This window comes from Aplysia californica, unplaced genomic scaffold (assembly GCF_000002075.1).
Source record: "Aplysia californica isolate F4 #8 unplaced genomic scaffold, AplCal3.0 scaffold00389, whole genome shotgun sequence".
NCBI classification, from domain to species: Eukaryota; Metazoa; Mollusca; class Gastropoda; order Aplysiida; family Aplysiidae; genus Aplysia; species Aplysia californica.
The window spans coordinates 99,192-122,085 of NW_004797659.1; the positions used below are offsets into that span (position 1 = coordinate 99,192).

Here is a 22,894-nt window from a genome sequence, read left to right on the forward strand (position 1 = left end):
TGTAACGTCTACTGCCATTGTTAACGATCAAGACAAATTTCTCCCTGCGAGATGAATAAAGATTGTCATTGTCCTTGTCAAGCTGAAGTTGCAACGGACAAAAGCCCCAACAGGAAACTAATCAACCTGGCGATTAGTTTGCAAGGACTAAAGTTTTTACCTGAGACGCCATTCAGAGAAGGGAAGAGAGCAGATAGAATACTAAGAAAGGTGTTGATCTTCAGGCACCACATAATGATCTGTAATGACATTAAGAGATTCTCAGAGAGGATGAGTAGGATTTTCAAATAAAGCTAGAGGTAAAAGAAAAGGAGGAAAAAAATTAATATATAGAAAGAAACATAAAAAAAAAGAAAGAGAACACAATTTCAAAAGTCGTTTGTATGGGGAATGTAATAATTAATAATAATACACTCCTTGTGGTAAAAAAACACAATATAAATCATTTTTACAATACATAAAGTGCAGACCGCAAACAGAAACGTGTCAAGCTGGGGGCCTGATGAATCCATTTCACATAAACATCACAACATAACAAGCAAAGTTTGATGCTCTCTTAATCTCAACCGAAATAAATTCATGTTACACTTACAACAAGTTAATTATTATGAACATGCATAGCCTTTTCAGTCCACACGCACCTCTACAGAACGGCCGTTTGCTTTAGATGGAAGAAGAATACTATTTGTTTTATGCATTTAAACAGAATCTTTTCTCCATTCTCAGTCACTTTTTCAACTGTTTTATTCCGTAGTGCCATCGTAATCAACACAAATCGTGTTGCAATTTTGCCTAGAAAATGTATGGAAACCTCAGACCCAATAATGTCTTTGTAAACTGCAAAATAGTACATTTCCAAACAGCATGCGCATCACAACATACAAAATGCTTTAGTCTACATGAGCACAGGATTACACCATTAACACGTACCGGTACATCAATTTGGGTATGGGAGGGGCGAGTTGGTCACAAAGAAGCCACTGGAATACGTCAGTTGAGTATGAAATGAGATAAATACCTGGTAAACTTAAATAGAACGTGAATGGCACAATGTCTGAGGATCCCAATAAAAAGTGTCGGCAACGTGATCTCTGCTGACTATTGTAGGAACTCTGTTGTTGCCTTTGTAACATCATCAACAATCGCACATGACAAAAAAAATAAAAAATTGTTCAAATTAAAGTCATTCAAATACTCTGCCAAGAAATTATTGTGATTACACATGATAATAATAAAATAAAAAACACACACAAGACAAACTAAACAAGAATAGAACTTTATAACTAAAAAGAAGCAGTTTCAAAGACCAGTCAAAACTTAATAGATCTAAATCTCAATTCTTCATCCCTTGAAACTGTCAGGCTAAGGTGAGTTGAAGGGCAAAGGAAGAAATTATCCTGAAGCCAGACTTAGTCCATTCTGAGAAAGAATGAAATAAAAAAAAAGAAGAAGAAAAATGGTAGGCTATTGACTCACTGAAATTCCCACGTACCGTACACAGGCAAAGTGAAACAACCCTAATTCAATAAACAATAACTTGTGTGTAAGGTCTGATTCTTTTTCACAAAAAAAAATTGTTTTGTCAAAAAGATCATGAATAAAAATTAAAAACTTAATAAAAGTACACACCAATTTGACAATGCAAAAAACATAAACTGTTCGCACATGAATGAAAGACATTGAAATAAATTGTCCATCCACACATTCACTGATGTTTTAACGTTTACATGTACTACATATAAGTATAAGTTACACAAAATGTAGTTGATAGGTATGTGTTTTACGCCCCCATTGATACATTTTAGAACAAAGGAGGCAGACTTCGACCACGCCTGTCGGGGCCAACCCGAGCTAAGACGGGTACAACATCCTAGCGGAAAGACTATAGTACGAGTTCGATAAAAATTCTGCTCACTTGGAATCGAACTCAGTTTCCTAGATGCAAAATAGCAAAGTGCCTAATCACTACACCACAGACGCCAGTATAAGATACATGGAAAACCTGGACTCCATTGAAGATGTCTCAGAGTGAGATATTACAACAAAAGAAGGAGCCATTCATTTCTGCCAGTATAAGACACATAGAAAACCTTGACTCCATTGAAGATGTCTCAGAGTGAGATATTACAACAAAAGAAGGAGCCATTCATTTCTTATCATTTTTGTTGAAAGGTTGCAGTCAAGAGCGAGTACAAAAATTCACTAGACCTTGCTGTTTGATAATAATACAGTCTAGCATGCACAACGCACAATCATCATCAAATCATGCGAACAAATTTCCAGTTCCTGAAGTTTGTTTCTTAATATTCATGTACGTGTACATTTGTATTTTTTCTACATGATGTATCATGTACCATAGCAAAAGTCGTACAAGACGAACATTTTCAACATCCTTCTGTTTCCTATATAAAGTGCGTGATACACCGTCTTAGTCTTAGAAAATTCTACCGTCATCATTGCAACTTGGGTAATTAAATCCATTCCCATCACAGCAGGTTTCAAAAATGGAAATGCGGCATTATTATGGCACAAGAAGAAAAACCACCAAAGGAACTTGACCTGATGAAATTATAATAATATGATCATCATGCTCCTGAATAAGGTGTAACCCACATAAAGCCAAAAGAATTACTTTGAATCACTGCATTTCAGCCCTAAAACACTTTGTCATATTACGGCTACAATTAGCGTTATTGTACAAGAGGAATACTGTACAGGAATCACATTCTCTGCAGCATCTCTGTCTCAGCTATAAGTGTGCAAAACTAATGAGTCACTGCCAAAAATTTAGCATGCAAAAAGAAAGGGTGTATACCAGAAATTTATTTCTATCATTTTCCACTTGCTTCATTGTATTTTAATTCACTAAGAACCACATCTAAATCCTTAATATTCATTGAAATGAAGAGTTTTACAGCAAAACTGTAAAGATTCATTGACTTACTATAGTCCAGAAACTGTCAAAACATTACAAGAGCCCGTTTTGACTTCCTTAGAACCAAAAGGCTAACAATAAAGTTTTACAGTAACTGAAAATGATAAAATCCAAGCAACGAAACAGCGTTGTTCTTCTAAGAAAGTGAAAAGAGAATTTTGCAACAATATTATTTTTGTTAATTTTCTGCTTCAATTTTAACTCATGGGTATGCATTGTAAAAACGAGTCCTCCAATAAAGTTCCACATGAACTGTGCACTATCATTCTACTATAAAATACACTGTTGTTTAAAGTCAAAGGGATTGCTTACGTGAATATGATGAGAATGCAGTACAGACTGTGCACAGTGGTACTGTTTAGTACTGACACACGACTCTCAAATGAATGAAAAATGGTCACTAGTTAGGGTTACTCACATTCTGTTCAAGCATTTGAGAACAAAATGCATTCTCCAATTTTGTATGACAATAAATAAGAAAGCTATAATGCTAGTGTTAACAAATGGAGTCAGTAGCAATGAAGCCAAATGTTACGGCATACAATAACTTCTGAGCCAAAATTCTGCTTAAAAACTCTCAGCTTCGGGGAAGAAATATGTGTAGTAGTTCTTGAATTGCTCAGTACTGAAAGTGTTATAATATAATCCACGATGCTGGTTTACAATTTATATAAATTTTATTGTAAACCAGCATCATGGATTGAACTTGAAGTAGATTTATGTTGTTTACTTTACTCACTGAATGATCAACTATACAATGTTAAATCAACGACATAGAAGACATAAAATCTAGAAGATACGTGTGTACACAATTTAAAAAAAAAAAGGCGACACTAGTAGCTCCAACAAAATGCAAACTATTTCTTGACCTCAAGCAATATGACAGAAAACAGAAATTTTGACAAAACTGAGTCCTGACTGAGTGATTGTAAGCAGCGTGTGCAACTCAAAATATATCACTCACTCACACACTAACTCAAGAATGAGATGAGACTGATGTGTGTATTTTTCCACTGGCAACACACAGAGCTATGCTGAGCATTCAAGATTACAGCTCTGCTGTTGCTGAAGAATGATCTGTCTTTAGCTCTCTATACAGATAAGAGATGAGACAAGTCTGGGCACATCGGCAGTTCTTCCGTTCTCAGCAGCTTTTGTCTTTGAGAATATGTTGACCAGGTATATGTATAAAAGCGGTCAAGTGTGGGCAGCTCTGGTTCTTTTTGGTCATCTCTCCTCTCTTCGAAGCTCATCACAAGCAATGAAAGACGCAAAGGGCACTGGGGACAACAGAAATTTAAAAAATGGCAGTCAGAAATTGCCACAGGAAAAGATTCAGAAGTGGTATATATTCTTCATTTTGTCTATAGTAACATGGTTGAATTACACATAAAGTAGGTAAATGACAAAATAATAAAATTAATAACAACAATGAATGTCATATTTTCAATTGAATGAATAAATTGTACCAATCTATCAAAATCAACAGAAGACTGCACGTGTCACAGATCAACACTATTTTTGATCTCTCTGAACTCTGTAATTTATGTTTTTAGTTTTAGTAAGCATTTTACGGCACTTGCAACACAATAAGGTCATATAAGTGCCGAAGAATAGACGTGTTACAAGAGAGTAACATACACAAAAAAGGAGGAGAGAAAAGGACGATAGATGTTTGATAGGAAAGAAGGAGCAAACCACACCAGAGCACCCGCCAACCACCCACTGTAATTTATGTAAAGTTACTTGGATACTACGAACAAATAGTTGGCATTAAAATGCAGAACACAGAATTTACACAAAAAAGTAAAATTAAGTCTACTCAAGTAGGATCAGCAGTAACAGACAACAACTTGAACAAAAGTAAGGTTTTCAAAATAAATTCCCACGTGGATCACTTTCAGGGTAAACAATTGTGTGTGGCCCATTTACCAGTTACACCCAACCTAGGACAAAGCTGTGTGAAAGTGAATGACCTTTAATGCTGCTCTGTTCTAAAGAGCAATTCTCTCACTCTCAGGAAAAGAAGAGGTCACCACACACAACTGGTAACATTCTCTTAAATGTCTAAATCTGCAGTATTATATCATAAACATAGAGCTGTTTTTCGATACAACATGGGGAGCCAATTATAATTATTTATAAAAATATATCTCTGGATAGGTAGAATTCAATATTGAGAAATGCATGAAGTCCACCTTATCTCATGTTGCAGTAGCCTGTATCATTAAAATACAAAATATAATGTTGAATGCACAAAATTTTTATAATTATAACGCCAGTTTTAACCCCACAAACAGTACGAAAGCTGAAAACACAAATTACAGACACAATGTGACAATTCCCCATCCGTACGTTGTGTTTGACTATTGTATCTGTAGGACGTGGGGAACTCTGTACCCCCACTTTCCATTTCAAAGAGGAAATTTACTCGTTACTCCGATCTGTATGCTTTGCATAGCAGTAGCAGTCTATCAAAAATGATTTTTTGAGAAATACTGAAAGTATCAAAGAGATCTTCACACTAGAAGTTGAAGTATTCTAAAATCTGAAGAATACAACCCCGGGGGGTACAAAATGACCCCAGGGCGTAAGGATACGGTTAAAGTATGGTACAAGTTAAAGTTAGAATAGTTTGGTACGCATCCATGCAAATTACAAAAAAAAAAAGGTTGGGTAAATTTTACCACAGTTGCGAAGTTTTATTTTTTTTTAAAGTCTTTCTATTTTCTTGAAAGTGCCTGACAAAAATTGAAGATGACTTGCGTTTCTTCGAGAAAATCTTTCATCCTCAAAACTGCAGCCTGTGTATGTTTTAAAACAAATATTTAACAACTTTGTCAACAATGGGACTAAACAGCTTTTTATGCCTAGTTTTCACAGGAAGAGTCCACATCAATCAAAACAAAGAGAGCTTACAAAATGTACACCAATGTATCTCAAAGCAACATCAGATGAATGCACTTCATCATTTTGACCTAAGAATAGAAGTTTTATAGTGAGTATGAGAGATAAAACACTCTAAGCAAATATTACACAATGAAAGCCATGTTTTGTTCGAAGAATCAAACCGTGTGCACTCCGAGTCTGAAAGCACACTCAGTGTACAGCTGTCCCTGCAGTTTTATGCACACAAAAAAACCATTCTGAAATTAGGCAAACTGAGCCCAAAAATGTGAAATTATGCGATTTTGTTAAAATTTTAACAAGGAATGGTAAAGGAAAATAATCAGAAATTATTTATACAAAAAATGATCAAATTTTGCTAAAAAATTATGTGGGATGAAACCATTGGGGCAGGTGTACATCAGAAGTTGACCTAAAAGGAACCAAGGTGCGTGAAGGTCTAGTAGATTCAGCAGAGGGTAAAGTAAAACAAAAATAAAGCTACCTGACGTGTACAATTGTTGTTGCGCCCACACGCCCCCGAACAGTGGGTCACAACTTATTTCTGAGCTTTCATTTTTAATTTCAGGATTACAGTACAGGCCTAAAATAAATTTAAAAATTAATGTTTATTATCTTGAACAAGATAGTCAACTACAGTAGAGACAAGAGTCCATTTCAAACAAACTGTGACACAATAAATCCCCAGTAAACTGTCAAAAATACAAAAGAAAATGATAGAATCCCCATTTTCCCAGGTTTTGAGCTTTGTCTGTTTTTCAATCCCCCTATTTTTGAGCAATCTCTAGATAAAACTGAAGAAAATCGGCCATCCTGCAGATTTCGGTTTAAGTGTAGCCTAGGCCTATATAATATATTATATCAAACACACACATAAACTTACACAGCTGGTAACAGGAATTTATACGAAGCATTGAAGCTGCAACTGATGGTCATGCTGAAGTCGAATAATTGTGGTCCTTTTTAGCCGATGCTCTGGAGAAGGAATGCAAACTTGGAATCTGTTCCTCCATCTGACTAGCCTGGGGGCCTGAGATATCCATCACAGTGTGCACACTAGCCCATTCCCTGCCTCCCGACCCAATGCCCCCTTTTTTACTCAGCCCACTGTGAAAATAGGTGTGATCATCTCGCATTTTCTGTCTGGGAAACGTTGCAGAAGAGAAATCGTGTTTCACAGAGGTACTGGTCTCTTCCAGCATTATTTTGTTACCATGACTTTCCTGACCCAGCACAGGAGACTGAGAGCTTAACGCTTTAAATTTGACATAGGTGTGATCATCCCTTTGACTTAGGACAGTAGCAGGGTAGGCCAATGGGGCACACTGTGCGGTCTCTGTTGACGACAACCGACCCTCTTGTTTCGAGACCCACATGTTCCACTGAGCACCTGGCTCCATAAATTCCATTTCTTGATCTTCCTGCACCTGCTGACTTGGTTTATCAGCTTCTTGTCTCAATTCTTGTTCAAATAAACTGTGACTAGCAGCAGTGCCATCCCATGTGGCAGTGGCGTACGTATGATCAGCTTTTCGAGGCCAGCATGGGAATTCCAGGGTGTCATTCACGACTCGATGAAGCTGATGTGACACAGCAGGTCTTTGGATATTCTCAGAGGATTTTGACGATTTCATTGCAAATTGATGATCGATACTAAATTCCTCAAAAGAACAAGACTTTCGGGGTGAACTTTTCAAAATAACTTGAGGCCACTCAGAGGATGTTGAGACAGTACTTGGACCAGAATTACATTGAATATTTTCAACCGATGAACTTCTTTTGACTCTTGAAGAATCATTGTTTCTCTTCTCGGTGTCACTTACTTCCTTCGATGGTCTATGACTATGAGAATGACTCTCGCTATCACTCATAATATGGCATTGTTTTAACTTGGAGACCGAGTTTCCAATCTGCAATTCTAATCCAGCCACAATTCTTTGAGCTGGGGTTTGCGATCTCGATCTCGTTGTCACCCTGGAAATATTCGAAGCATAAGTGTGGTCACTTTCAGAAGATCCATCTAAGAGAAGCGATTTGGGTTCAAACGAATCGCCAGTGCTCTTATGGTCCAATGCAAGAACCATGTCTGCAAACGTCAACAAAGAAGATGTCGTAGCCGCTGCTGTTGTTTGGGGTTCCCTCTGCGAACCACAGCCCATGAGCGAGGAAGAAAGAAATACATTCACGTCTCCACTTCCCTCTACAGCCATTTTGAAGACAAAGATCTAGATCTGCACGAAACTTTTCACTCAGAGCTGGTTTGACTCTGAAAGACAGCCATTATTTCTTCGGCTCCACCCTTTTCCTTCTTAGAAACACAGCCAGCCACAATGTCATTCATTGACCACGATGCCACCTTCCCAATCGTTGCGTTTACTTTGCTTTGATTGACCGCTTCCGTCTGTCTTGAAACGAGACTGGTGGTTCCCAAGTATAATTTTCTACAGGCGCTCATTGGACAAACTCGTTCTCAAAATAAAAGACTCCCACAGGGTGAAGGGTCAAGGACATTGGAGAAAGTTCATTCTCCACGAACTGCATTGTCCTGTGTAGTGTGTATCACACGTTACACAGCACTTTAGCGTTCAGCCAGCACCACTACAGCTGAGCTGACTCACCAGAGAACCTGTGCTCACGATTGCCAATTTCTTCACAATTTTATAGTGACAGAGTGACAAGTTGCATACCGGTAAATGCATTAGAATCTAGATCTAGATCTAGATATAAATTCCGAGTGGCCCGACATTGCGTAGCTTTTGTTTGCATACATTCGGACATTCTGATGATTCTCATTCAATTGATCGGTGGCTTTTGTTTTCTGATTGTTGATCACCGAATGAGAATGAGGATACCGAGTGTGTGTGTGTGTGTGTGTGTGTGTGTGTGTGTGTGTGTGTGTGTCAGTGTGTGTGTGTTTGTATGTGTGTGTGTGTGTGTGATCAAGTGAGAGAGAGAGAGAGAGAGAGAGATCAGAGATATCTCGAGAGAGGAGAGGGGATATATAATATTACAAGGATCTTCTGTTTGGGCTATCTTGGTCAATGTCCCCCACGAATGGTTCCAGGACTTCATTTCAGACTCTACTGTGCGTCTCCAGGTCACTAATTTGGGTCTGCCCGTCTTGCGATGTCCTTCGGGTGTCCAGTGGAGGGCAGTCTTTAAATAATAGAGTCTGGTTCTCTTCTCAGAACATGCCCAATGCAATCCATCTCCATCTTATCCTTGTTATTATGGTGGCCATGTCCTCTTGCCTACTCTTCCGTAAAAGATCTGCGTTTGAAATCTTGTTGGGCCAGAAGATTCAGAGGATTTGGCGTAAGCTGGTTGTATGAAAAGAAGATCGCCTAACACGATCATGATCAGTCATCTTCCAGCATTCAGATCCATATATAGGAGTGTGGATAGTACACAGCTGTTATACAGCTTTAACTTGGTCTATATACTGAACTGTCCTGACTTCCAGATGTTGATCATGCTTCTGTGTTCAGATCTTGCCTTGCAGAGTCTGTTCCTGATGTCTTCCTTTGTGCCGCCGTCAGTTTTAACTATGCTACCTAGGTAGGGAAACTTGTCTGGCCTATGTCTTAATAGAAAAAAAAGGATCAAGATGATTTGTGGTGTCTGCAATGACCAAACCCTCAAGGAGTCCAACACGCAAGCCAGACACGGACTCACATATACCTCTTCCTTCTGCTCGACTGGCCCAAGGGCCTGGGGTCTCTAACTCAGATCACCCCAGTGCGGAAGGTTGAGCTAGGACACGTGAGCCAGGGCGCATATAAGATTTTCTACGCACACGCACGCATACATACACACACACACACACACACACTCACTCACACACGCACACACACTTACACTCAAAATAAAGAAGGTTTCAAGTATTTTTTAAAAAATCTTGTCAGAACTGATCTTAATTGATCTTCTGTCTTTATTAATAAATAGAAGTAGAAGTTCAGAACGTAATCTGATTAGTTCAGAACGTCGCATGAACATGATCAGTTCTTCATACTTCAGGTTTAGAATTAAGCCTCTCTACTCTTACCTTACCTAGCCAACTTAATGCAGCCAGAGACATGGACAGCCACATTTAGAAAGGTAACCAGTGAGACCCTTCTTAATAAATCTGGCCTCCTTTTCTTTGTATGTTACTTTCTAGTAACACCTCTAATTTTTGGTGCTTATATATGACCATCTCCTTTTTCTTGCATGTGCCTTAAAATGCTTAAAATATCTCCCAGGAATTACTCATAGGAGATTTTATCCAGACTTTGCTTGCTGTCCTTTTTATTTTAAAGACGGATGTATATTATTTATGGTTGTAAGTAGATTCTACTAATTGTTTATCTACTAGTGTATCGTTGATGGACCAGGTTGGTGAGGTATGTGCAAGTGAATCAAGGGGATCGGTATTCCCCAAGAAAAGTAAGAAAAATTTGAGGATTGGGGCCAGGTAGTCTCATCTATCTTGGCAGGTCTGTTCTGATGGGTACACTACTCCACCCCTCACTTTACATAATCAATATATGAATATAAATGGCTTGATTTGTGCTATGATTCTTTTACAAATAGTTTAGTCAAAACTGCATTTTTGTTTCACCAGAAATGGCAAGTAAGAGAGTTTTGATAACTGGATCCTCTGGATTACTGGGGCGAGACTGCCTGAAGGCATTTCTTCAAGATCCTGAATGGGACACTTTGGGTCTAGCATTTTCAAGAGCAGGAGGAAATTTGAAGAAAGTTGACCTCACAGACTCTCAGCAATTGTCAGAAACTGTCAGGGACTTTAAAGTAAGTATAATCTATACACATGATAAATGTCGAGAGGTCTGTGCTATTGTGAGGTGTCTTAATAATTTTCGTTGCTATAAAGTAAAAGCTAAGATTAGTGCAGTAAAAGCCTTTTTCTAGCTTCCCCATGCATAGCACAAAATGAAAACTTGTGTCTATAAACTAAACAAAAGATTATGGGCACAATAAAGTTCAGAGAAGAGTTGACTAAAGTTCAGAGAAGAGTTGACTGTGAATACCGTCGACTACAGATGAGTTGGTATCATAGAGATAGTGAAAAAAATATCAATTCGTCTGAAGTTTTAACCATTGGGACTTGCAAAGAAGAAGAGGTGCTGGCAGGGACTAGAGAAAAAGATCAACTTAACCGAAGATCAACTGAAGCGAGTTCAACACAAGCAGAGTCGACTGTATTGTCATTGGCCCAGTTAGACATAACATAACTATCCCTGCTCTAGGCCTGCAAAATGTGGACAGTCTACAGGGGGCCAGCCAGGAAGCTCAGCAGAGACCAGGTACCAAATTTCTGGATCAAGAGTGAAAACTAAATTTCTGAAATTGTCTGGATTTTGCTTTACTTCAGGCTGATTGATGCTAAGATGTTGCATTTACGTTTGCATTTTGTTAGGTTGGAAGTTGTTGCTTGTACTTGTACTTGTTACATTTTAAAGAAGTTCTTTTCATAACATTTAATTTTAAAAAATCAGCTTGCTTAATTTTTTTTCTCTTGGCAATGAACTTGGATTTCCATCACAAAATCAATGTTATTGCTACTTCTTCAAAAGCCTGTTTCTTTTGTTTTTTAATGTACTCTTGAAGAATTCATTGTTTTCACCAATACTGACAATTTTTCCTTCAGCCTGCTGTGATCCTACATTCGGCAGCAGAGAGGCGGCCAGATATTGTGGAGAAAGAAGAAGAAAAGACTGCCAAGTTGAATGTCAAGTCCACTCAGCTGCTTTGTGATTTAGCCAGTATGATTTTGGTGGATCTGTTCTTGCTTTCAACTTTTCAGATTCAATGTGGTTTATACTAATTCTACAGTCTAGCATGCACATAGCGAAATTGGCGGAATGTGAACCTGTTTTCTTATACTTATATAATATATAGATTACTACAAATTTCGCGATGTATGCATCATGCATTTTAAATACAAAGAATATGTATAAATACAAGAACAAATTTGGGACATGAAAATCTACTGGCTATACTAGGTGCTTGCTTTGCTATCTGCTTGCAAGACTGTATAACTATAAAACTGAAGAGATGGCTCATTGACTAGTTGTAGTTGTAGATTCATAGATTAGCTCAGGTAATTTGGTCTGTACTGTGGAATAATGTATCATGTATTTGTAGCAGCAAAGATTTCAGATTGAATCAGATAAAGCCCTTCATGCTGAGTTGTTATTCATTACTGTGAATTGATTTGATTTGAATTTTGTTGAGAATACAATTAAAACACAGACTATTTTAGTTGAAGAGTGCATTCCTTCACTCTTTGAAAAATATATTTCTGCCCACAAATGGACCTACTAAAACCACATTGACTAAACTAAATGATATGTTTGTCTTGAGCAACACTTGAATGCTCTAATACCGAATAACAGAGACACTGAAGTGAAAGCTATTATTCAAAGACTGAAAGTGAAAGGACCTTGCTATAGTCATTGTCAGTTATTGATTCTTTTGATTTTCATTTCCTCACAAAGATTTGAAAGATTGGATAAAGTACATATGTAGATGAAGGGCCTATCATCACTGGACGAAGGCCAATATTATAATATAGCTAGCAGTAACAGAGAACATCATTGTTTGAAACTGTGAAGACAAAATGTTGTTTTCTCCTACTACTACATGATACGATACAGTTTTTTGAGGAATCAATACCAGATACACACAAATACGTATTATTGCAAGAAAAGTGAGTAACTTTTTTTAGACCCTGCAAGGTTGAATAATAATAATGTAAAAAGTCAGGGGAACCCATTTTGTTGTGACAGTGACTATCTATATTTATATACAATTTGTGAACTTTGTTTGATTGCGGCACCCCTCATGATGCTTCACTCCCCCCCCCCTCCCCCCTTTTTTCCAGAGGAGGTTGGAGCTTATGTACTATTCATCAGCACTGACTACGTGTTTGATGGGACGAGCCCCCCATACCAGCCCTCTGCCACGCCCAATCCTCTGAATAAGTATGGCCTCAGCAAAGCAGAAGGAGAGAGGGTCGTTTCTCAGGCCAGCAGTGGTGAGTAAAAAAAATGCCCTTCACTTAGTACTTTGCTGTCACTTTCTGCAATAATGTGACTGTGAAAATTATCCGTTCCGGTCACTTGACACAGTACAGCAACAGGCCCGAGATGTCCGTTGCAGTCATCTCCTGGCTGGGTGACCAGATGGGGTATTTTGTACTGCTGGCTGTGTGACTGCAAAGTATTAATTTTTTATTAGCTAGGTAAGGCACTTATCTTTATTTTAGCCCTAAGTTCTAGTAAGAATTTTACGACACAGGTATTACTACTTGAAAGTAATATATGCAAAGAACAAAAGGAGTGAAGGTAAGGACAATAAATGTTTGACAGGAAAGTAGGAGCACACCATGCCAAAGCACCCGCTAACCACCATCGGACATTATTTAGCACTCCTCTGGTAGTGCAAAATGGAGGCAGTCATTGTCTCCAGATGTTTCTGTGTTGATGTCTAGTTGGAATAGCCGTGTTTGTTTTTTACTGGGTCAGTTGTTTGAATTCAGTTTGATTTAGGGGGGGGGGGGGGGTATGACTATTTATGATAACTAAGTCTTAGTCTAATGCAAGAAAAAAATTTAGGAGGGTTTATTTTGGCAACAATGATCAGAACAATAATAACAATACATAGTAATGATAGTAATAATAATAATAAAAATGATGAAAATAGTCATGATATTAAAAATAACAATAACTGGAAAAATAAATGAGCTGTTGCTTTTTATGAGGGCCGTCCATCAATATTACCAGACTCTACTAGGAAGAGGGAGTCTCAGGATATTTCTGGAATTCAAACTCTGATAGAGAAAAGGACTCTATCCTATCTAGCTTTTGCCATTTTGTGCACTATCTCTTCGTCTTGAGTGATCCTCTTGAGGAAAGAAAAAGAAATCTCTTATAAATTTCTGTGTCACTGAAATGCATTAAGATAGTGTTGATCTCTTTCTGTGGCAGAAAATGTTGTGCTGAGGGTGCCCATATTGTTTGGAGTGGTGGAGAAACTAGACGAGAGTGCTGTCACCGTTTTGTTCAGCAAGGTCAAGGATGCTAGCAAGCCTGCAGAGATGAATCACTTTGAACGCAGATACCCAACTTCATGTGCTGATCTGGCGAAAGCTATAAAAGTTCTTGCTGACAATAGGAGCAAGGTGTGTTATGATTTTTGTTGTGTGATCAATCTGTCCAAATAAAGGGGTGTTGTTGAAAATGAAACTTTATAATCACTCTAAAATGTCATCTGTACAAATGTACAGTCAAGAATGGTTGTCTCGAACACGTTGGGAGTGAACAAATGTGTTTGACATATCTGTTATTTGAGGAAACTGTGATAGCGAAAAATAGGATTAGGAAGATCGTGAAGGAAATCAGTGGAAGTAATTGGTAGTATATTATAAAGTACATATCAACAGCAGTGCCTTACCCATATAAGATCAGATGCCAGACTTCTTCAGTATAGCTGGGTTTTCAGTTTAGAGAGCTTGAACAATTTATAGAAAAAACAACTTGGGGATTTTATTTTCTTTCCGTTTACTGCTATGTTTAGATAAACCTCGTTTGGCTTACTTAAACTGACTCCGTTCTGCTTAAATGAACCTCATTAGAGCAAAGAAATATGTGAGGCAACGAGGTGAAATCAAGCACTCGTCAAAATAATCAAAGTGAAGAAACTGGCATTTTTCCGCAGGTTTGTGAATTTTTATCGAATTTTTGTTTGTTGGCTAAACACCTTTCATGCCCATTAAAGAACACATTTCTGTACGGATTTTTACTGAAGTACGTTGATTAAAGGCATCAAAATGTAAATTTTCAGTTTCCATGGACTCTGAAGCTAAGGAAATGACTCATCTTTGGCGACCATTTTCTCAATAATTTTACCTCTGAAACCAGGTGACCCCACCTCCTTCATTCACAAATATCTCGCCTTCTATTAAAGATAAATGAGTATTTTTTAATCCAAAGCAAGACAAATGAACAAGCTTACTTTAAGATAATACCAATAACTTCACATGCCCAAAAATTGACGAGCGCCTGATTCCACCACGTGGTGACACATGTAGGCCTATATATGTGAGGCAGCGCGGTGGAATCAGGCGCTCGTCAATTTTTGGGCATGTGGAGTTATTGGTATCATCTTAAAGCTTGTTCACTTGTCTTTATTTGGATGAAATAGATATCCATTTATCTTGAATACAAGTCGAGATATTGGAAAAGAAGGAGGTGGGGGTCACTTGTTTTCAGAGATTAAATTAGTGAGAAAATGGCTGTCAAAGATTAGTTATTTCCTTAGCTTAAGAGTCTGTGGTAACTGAAAATTTACATTTTTAGTGCCTTTAATCAACGTTTTTCAGAAAAGTCCACGCAGAAATGAGTTCTTTAATGGAAATGAAAGATGTTGAGCCAAAAAACAAAAATTTGATAAAAATTCACAAACCTGAGGAAAAATGCAAGTTTCTTCACTTTGATTATTTTGACGAGAGCCTGATTCCACCACGCTGCCTCACGTATATATATATATATTATTATTTCCTTTCCTGTCTCGACAGAACCCTGATCTGACCGGCTTCTTCCACTGGAGCGGGACGGAGATGATGACCAAGTACGACATGGCTGTGGCCATGGCCGAGGTATTTGGACTGCCCACCAGTCACATCGTGGCAGACACGAAGCCCGCGTCGGGCGCACCCCGACCTTTCGACTGTCACCTGGACTCGTCAAGGCTGGAACAGCTCGGCGCGACGGAGAGGACTCCATTTAGAACAGCAGTCAAAGATGCTCTGAAGAACTGCTTGTGAGGAGAACCACAGCATTTGTTGATTTGTTTTTTTCAGTAGTTTTTTTATGGGGGATAGGTAGTTCTTGTTATGATGGCTGTTACTTTATCTGCAGTGCATCCTCTCTATAACGACATCATTGGGACCAGAAAAAAATGTCGTTATAGAGAGGCAACCGAAAATACTACTACTGATGATATAATGGAAAAATTAGGACCTGGGCTCCATGTCGCTATACTGAGGATGTCGTCATATCGAAGGTCGTTATAGAGAGGCTGCACTGTATTTTCGAATTCCGTCTTTCAGGATGTCATTCTCCTATGGGCTACACCGATCTAAAAATGATGTTTATGGACGATTCATTGAGAACAAATCTGGAAGGAGTTGAAAAAACGAGTTTCTAATATGAAATGAATCTTTTGTTTTGTACAGATACCTTCTGTGAATGGGGAAGTTTTTTTTTTTATGGTTTGTTGACACTGTTGTATGTTTGAATGTTTATTGAGATTTTGATTGTTAGTTTTAATGGAGGCAAATATAACTGCAACTGCAATGTTTGTAGTAAATGTCTGTGGGTTTTGTGAGTTTTTAAATTTGTCCTAGTGGAGATTGTATTGATCTTAGCTTTTTTTTTTCCCCTTTAGTGCCTGCAACGAGAAATACTGACATGAAAATCTTAACACTCTACATTATTGTTACATTACAAAGGTAGGCCTAGAATAAATGAAAAATTTGAAGTCAATTAAATGCTTTTATAAAAATTGGTTTCCCATTAAAAAACAAACATCAGCAGCATCAAATGTTTAGAAATATAAATAATATATACCAAGGGACACTAGAGGGTTAAACAGCTGAATGATTATTCTGCTGTATGGAAGAGGTGCATAGGAAGTGTATGTACTGTATTGTGTGGGTGACTGCTCTTTTTTTACCCACACCTTGTTGAGTTCATTCAAATAGCAGTTTATGTCTTCCAGTCACAAATTGTTACTGAATTGATGGATTCTGATTTGAAAGAATGTGTTATCTGAAGAATTTGTTATTTTTTATAAGTTTTGGTAAAGGTAGTCTTTACCCTGCCTTAGAGGGATGTTGGTGATATGTTTTCAATAAAAGGTTGACTTACATGAAGGTTTATATCCTACTGCTTTCATGGTCCTTTCTTTTCATGCAATGTTTTTGTGAATTGTTTGGTAAGTGTTTTATGGTGCTCGCAACTGCATACGGTCATATGAACGCATTAAGCAATTTCAGTTAGGTAGGAATTAATTCTGAATTTTGCCCAGTTGGTAGCTGAAGCCTACTCTTATAGATTTTAGGACCACCAAGAGATCTTTAACGTGCACAAATTGCACATGGGACCTCCAAGAGTTTTTCAGCCTAATCCGAGATGGCTAGATGTTAGATATTACCTACCTTGAGGTTAGGGGTGTGGCTAAAAGACAGCAGGAAGAAGGAATGTTTTTGTTAAGATCAACCAAACCAACATGCCACAAAAGGACAGGATAAGAACGTAGAGTAGAGAGTAAAAAAAGTTTTAGTTCAAGCATTTATTGAAGAAACTTGAAATAATGGTTGGAAAAAAATAATCATTTTTATCTGGAGGTAGACAGGACAATTAGAATGATATCAATCCGTAGATTATTGCCTTATATATTACGGATACAGTGTCCACTCTTTTGCATGTGATGGTCATGCCTTGTATGTTCTTTTGAAAGTTTGAAAATTTGCTTTCTACTTTCTGGTCATGATCAGGGATACTGGCATCTGTGGTTTAATAGCTGAGCTCTTTTCTGTAATAGCTGAGCTCTTTTCTGTAATAGTTGAGCTCTTTTCTGTAATAGCTGAGCTCTTTTCTGTAATAATTGAGCTCTTTTCTGTAATAGCTGAGCTCTTTTCTGTAATAGTTGAGCTCTTTTCTGTAATAGCTGAGCTCTTTGCTATAACACACACAAGACATGAGTTCAGTTTCGAAGCGGGAAGTGGGAAAGTTATTTTCTCAAGTATCTCTGTCTGAGTGCAGGGATGTTGTATCCCTCTCTACCCAGGTTGGTCATAATGGGCTGGGTAAAAGCAGCGCACCTCCAAATGACCTAAATTGTATTGATAGGGACTTCTTGTCATATTATATTTTTGTACAAACACTGTCAAAGATGGTGTTTGTTGTGCAGCAAAAAGTTTAATTTATGTCATTTACATACATGGGAACATACATAGGGAAAACAATTTATCTCAGTCGCATCAGACTTTTCACAAGTTTAACACACACCCAACTTTTGCTTTCCTCAACACGAAGAGTCCACATTTACAATTTCGTATCACAAAAAGTCAAAGCAGTAAACAAAGTTGTCCCGACAGCCAACAACAACTTTTCCGTTGAATGAGACCGGGGATGAGAACACCTGACCTGGCAAGTTCAAGCTGCTCAGCAAAACGCCAGATTCTGAGTCTAAGAGGTGAACAGTGCCGTCTGTACTTGCCGTGATTAGAACTTCTGTGCACAATTCATCCAAGGAAGTGGACTGGGAATTCAAAATGACTTTATTGTCCAAGGTATCACATCCCTTGAAAAATTTATGCTCAGATCTCGCACTATTAGGACTCACAACCGAAGGATTTTCATTTAGTAGATCAGCAGAACAGGGAACATCTGAACTATTTAGATCCCTTTCCATACTCTTAGGCCCACACGAGAAAGACTCTTGAGATTCATTTAGAGTTTGTCTCCCCACTGACTTAGAGTCATTTCTCTGAAATTTGGAACTATAGACGACTTGACGATGAGCAAAACTGGAAATCTCACAGGGGAAGACGGTGGCGTACACTGTGGCAGGCATGAGGTGTCTCCACAGAAGCTGTCCGTCTACACTGAGGCGGTAAATGTTCCGGTCGTGAGACGCGAGGAAAATGGATGAGTTGTGTATTACGGGAGTGGAGAAGATTGGGGCAGCCGTTGAGAACGTCCATAACTGGTTGGAAGAAAAAGAACGCAAAAATGATTGTGTTATAGCTACAGTAGTGTAGTTATTGTCAAATATAACCAAAAAAAACTTTTACTTTTGTTGTTAAGATTTTATTTCTAAAAAAACCCAACATAATTTCTTTCTTTCTTTTATTATTTTTAAAGACATTTCTTTATTCTATTAAAGAGATATTTCATTTTATTTTTATTATTAAAATGTTATCTGTGTAAGACAATGGCTCCACTTGCAAAGAGATCAACTCCAGTAGTATGGTGCGGTACCATCAAGTTCATCACCAATAAGACTGAGCTATGTTGTTGAGAAAAATGGAAACCCTTCAGTCTTAACTTAAGTGATGTCTTCTTTCAGACAAATTCTTTTAAGTTTGTACAAATCTCTCGAGTACTTCTTGCAATAAATTTCAAAGTAAGATTGTCTATGTCATGAATGATAGATGTGGGTGTAACAATGGCTTAATTTCTTCGGGTAACCCCCCACTATATATATATATATACACACACACACACACACATACAGCATAATCTGACATTTAACCCCGAGCCTCCTAACTGATGTCTGTGGTGTAGCAGTTAGGTGCTTCGCTGTCGCACACTGAAGACCCGAGTTCGATTCCAGAGTGGGAAAAACATTTTTACAGAGTATCTCAGTCTTTCTGCAGGGATGTTGTATCATTCTCAGCTCAAGTTGGCCCCTGCCTCCTAAACGTTCTATATTGTGTCGATGACAGCGTAAAGAACATCTCAAGATTTAAGATTTTTTTAAAAGCAGCCTTCTTCAGCTAAGAATATTGCCCTTTTAATTAATATCTACAATACCAAAGATTCATACAGTGAAAGAAACCCAAATACTGCACCAGTTTAGAACGCTGAAACCATCGTAGAATTTTTAAAAAAACCAAAAAAACCTTTAACAGCCCAATAAACACACTTTAAAAATTCACAGAATTTCATCAACCATTCCGCTATCGTGTAGAATGATTGCCTTTGGTATTTACTTCTGTGCAGTGGCTATGTTCAGAGTTTACATATGTTTAGTGTGCTTGATCGAGTTGGCGACTAATGTTGCCTGCAGTAATGAGCGCATACTATAGCCTGCTGACTAAAGATGCTGATGGCACTAAAAGTGTTAAACCCAGCCCCATATGCAGTACAGTTTGACCTTTGACCTACCATGTGCCCTGTGTCTTGCACACAGTATAGAGTACCGTCCACACAGCCCGCCAGAACGGAATGACTCAGCAACGCCAAGGACGAGAACACAGGCTTCTTCAGGGCCACAGTCCACTTGACAAAACCGGAATCCTAGTGGGGAAAAGTGGAATCAAAAGAGACAAATCAAGGCAAAAGTAAAATACCCCCCCCCCCCAAAAAAGTTTTTGACCTAGCGTACACATCATTGATCTCCACTCTATTTTTGTATCAGAAAATATGTGTCACAACACGGTGGAATCAGGCGCTCATCAATTTTTGGGCATATGGAGTTATTGGACCGTGTCATCTTAAGGGTTTTTCTTTTCCCTTGCTTTCTATGAAATAAATATCTATTAACCTAGAATAAAAATTGAGATATTTGCGATTAAAGGAGGTGAGGTCGCCTGGTATCAGACGTAAAATTAGCGAGAAATGGCCGCCAAAGTTTGGTGACTTCTGAAGCCTAAGAGTCTTTGGAAACTGTAAATTTACATTTTTGTGCCTTTATTAATTTAATCAAAGTTTTTCCATAAAATCCCATTTTCTCGGATTTTATTATTTTGATGAGCGCCTGATTTCAGCTCGATGCCTCACATATATGTACCCAGTATGTTCTGTTTTTTAGTATTGTTCTTCATGGACTTGCCAATGCTGAAGAAAAATTATGAACTTTCAAGTTCAAGTCTGGGTTAGTGAATAAAAATGAAAACAAAACTCACAATTAATTGAAGTTCTTCTCTGAACGAATGGCTTTAATTTATTGAATGCAGAAAAGTGTGTTTGAAGCATTTGGAGGGGCGTGGGAGGTGGGGGTTACCTGGCCATAGCCCAAGACCCAAAGTCCACCATCTTGATCTTCTGCATTGGTAGTGGAGTCTGGATTTTGTTTATTTTAAATAAAAAGTTGGCAGATCTATATGTATGACACTGGATCAAAGTCACTCACCCTAGAAACAGCATGTAGATTTCCCCGCAGAGACGCGACATACACCACGGACAGGTCGTCGTCTACGGCAGGGGAGGAGAAGATGCTGCCTCCGTCTACTCGGTGACGCCACACACACTGCTGTCTCTGCAGAGCCAGTTTTGCTTAGTTCTTAGTAATGATTATAATCATAATAAATAGTATTTGTAAGGAGTGCTGACAAAATGAGTTACTTCTCGCAATCCACAAGTGGAGATATTGGCCAAAAATCCACACTAGGGTCAAATTTGTAGATTTTCTATTGATACCATATTCTTTAACATTAACATGCCTTTTATTATTTCATACTTATAAATTGTAAAAACTTCACCCATAAGCGTGATGTATCTATTTCCACAGGCCTCGATTCCGAGAAGTAACTTATTTTGTCAAACAGCCAAAGAAAAGCCAGGCATCATCAGCAAGTCGTTCACTTGTTCTAAGCCCAAAAAATAAAATTCTTCAGGAAATAATTTTAAAAAGATTCATTTTTTGAAAATTGTATCCAAATCATATACTTTTAAAATGTTTTTTTCCACATTAAGAATCTGAATTTCGACAAAATATTTCTGGAGCACATGCAACTGATACCATAGATGAACAAAGTGCCATTAAAAATAAAAACAGTCCACTACGGATAAATCGGTGTCGTCGGGGGAGTGAAAAAAAGATCAACTCATCAGAAGTTCAAGACAAGCAGAGTCGACTGTAATATACAAATTTTGGGCCTGGCACATCTGAATAGCTAGCCGACAATCAATAACAACAACAACAGCAACAGCAGGTATCGTTTCTCTCACCAGAACATCGAGGCAGTAGAGGTGACCGTCATGAGAGCCACACAGCACTCGGCCTGTGGACTCACTGACCACTGGGCAGCACTTGACCATATCCCCTGTGGTAAACTCCCACACAACAGTGCCTGACAAAGCCTCAAGGGTGTAGATCTTGCCGTCATAACAACCTAGTGATGGAACAATATTTTTTCCTGGAATTTGAGCAGTGATCTAATATTGCATGGGTTACTTGTATAGATACTGCCATCATAACAACTAAATACAGAGTGATAATATTTTCTCCATGGCCTTGAGCAGTGATTTGGCACGGGTAACTAGACACTGCCGTCACATAATGGCTTAAAGTGGAACAATAATATTTTTTGGGGAAAATTGAGTGTGATATGGCATGGGTGACTGTGTAGATATTACTGTCATAACAATTGAATTAAAAACAGAGCGATAATATTTTCTCCATGGACTTGAGCAGTAATAGGGTATGGGTAATTGTGTTGACACTGCTGTCACATAACGCTAAAAGAGGAACAATAATAACATTTTCCCCAGCAACTTGAGGGATGATAATGCATGAGCTAGAATTAGGGTAATAATTGTGAGGCATCATTGTGAAATCAGGCGCTCGTCAATTTTGGGACATATGGAGTTATTGGTATAAATAATCTTAAAGTCTGTCCATTTGCCTTGCTTTTGAAGAAAAAAATATGAGTTTATCTTGGATACAATTCAAGACATTTGCGATTGAAGGAGGAAGGGGTCGCCTGGTTTCAGAGGTAAAATTAGCGAGAAAATGGTCGCCAAAGTGGAGTTATTTCCTTAGCTTGAGAGTACTTGGAAATTGAAAATTTACATCTTGTAAGCCTTTAATCAACGTTTTTCAGTATATTCCACATAGAAATTTGTTCTTAAAGGGCATGAAAGGCGTTGAGCCAAAAAACACAAATTCGACAAAAAATTCCCAGGCCTGCGGAAAAATGCCAGTTTCTTGTCTTTCATTATTTTGACGAGCGCCTTATTTCCCCACGCTGCCTCACAATCGTGTTGAATGACACTGCCATTAAAACAATCAAGCACGAAACAGAATCTTATTCAGGAACTTGAAGGGCAGTATGACATAGCGTATAAGGGTTAGGGTAACGGCGCAGACACTGACATCATAACAATTTAAAAAATCAAAAGATATTTTAGTTAGGAACAGGAGTGATATGACAAGGGTTAGAGTTATGGTAACTGTAGCTCATCATCATCATCCGGTGCCTTGCCGACTGGCGTGGGCGACCATGGACCTCCACTTCACCCTGTCCTTCGCAGC

The 22,894-nt window shown here is 38.2% G+C and overlaps 3 protein-coding genes across 6 annotated transcripts in view; 1 reads left to right on the forward strand and 2 right to left on the reverse strand.

Moving 5' to 3' along the window:
* Positions 1-366: 366 nt before the first annotated feature.
* Positions 367-8,328, reverse strand: LOC101846228. Of its 3 annotated transcripts, XR_004858858.1 has the most exons (3): positions 6,726-8,328; positions 2,091-4,215; positions 367-2,002 (listed from the first exon to the last, which is right to left on the reverse strand). XR_004858858.1 is itself a non-coding variant. In XM_005103762.3 (2 exons), the coding sequence occupies exon 1, from the start codon at positions 8,050-8,052 to the stop codon at positions 6,775-6,777; it is 1,278 nt and encodes a 425-aa protein (XP_005103819.1). In that variant the 5' UTR covers positions 8,053-8,328; the 3' UTR covers positions 367-4,215; positions 6,726-6,774. The 3 variants fall into 3 exon arrangements, 1 of the variants encoding a protein (XP_005103819.1); XR_004858859.1 differs by lacking the exon at positions 6,726-8,328 and adding an exon at positions 4,758-4,838 and having other exon boundaries at positions 367-4,215; XM_005103762.3 differs by having other exon boundaries at positions 367-4,215.
* On the forward strand, positions 4,902-16,789 carry LOC101846439 (methionine adenosyltransferase 2 subunit beta). Of its 2 annotated transcripts, none has more exons than XM_035971169.1 (6): positions 4,902-4,983; positions 10,446-10,633; positions 11,493-11,607; positions 12,729-12,881; positions 13,834-14,027; positions 15,423-16,789. In XM_035971169.1, exons 1-6 carry the CDS (start codon positions 4,917-4,919, stop codon positions 15,669-15,671), a joined length of 966 nt encoding a protein of 321 aa, XP_035827062.1. In that variant the 5' UTR covers positions 4,902-4,916; the 3' UTR covers positions 15,672-16,789. The 2 variants fall into 2 exon arrangements, with proteins under 2 accessions (XP_035827062.1, XP_005103820.1); XM_005103763.3 differs by lacking the exon at positions 4,902-4,983 and adding an exon at positions 8,366-8,531.
* Positions 16,790-17,809: 1,020 nt separating this feature from the next.
* LOC101846669 (beta-alanine-activating enzyme) overlaps positions 17,810-22,894 on the reverse strand; it is a 19,298-nt gene continuing 14,213 nt past the window's right edge. The window contains exons 13-16 of the mRNA XM_005103764.3: positions 21,589-21,752; positions 20,771-20,896; positions 19,804-19,935; positions 17,810-18,619 (exon numbers count right to left, since the gene is read on the reverse strand). Coding sequence (XP_005103821.1) covers positions 17,969-18,619; positions 19,804-19,935; positions 20,771-20,896; positions 21,589-21,752 — 1,073 coding nt within the window. The 3' untranslated portion in view covers positions 17,810-17,968. The remainder of the gene's footprint in view (positions 18,620-19,803; positions 19,936-20,770; positions 20,897-21,588; positions 21,753-22,894) is intronic.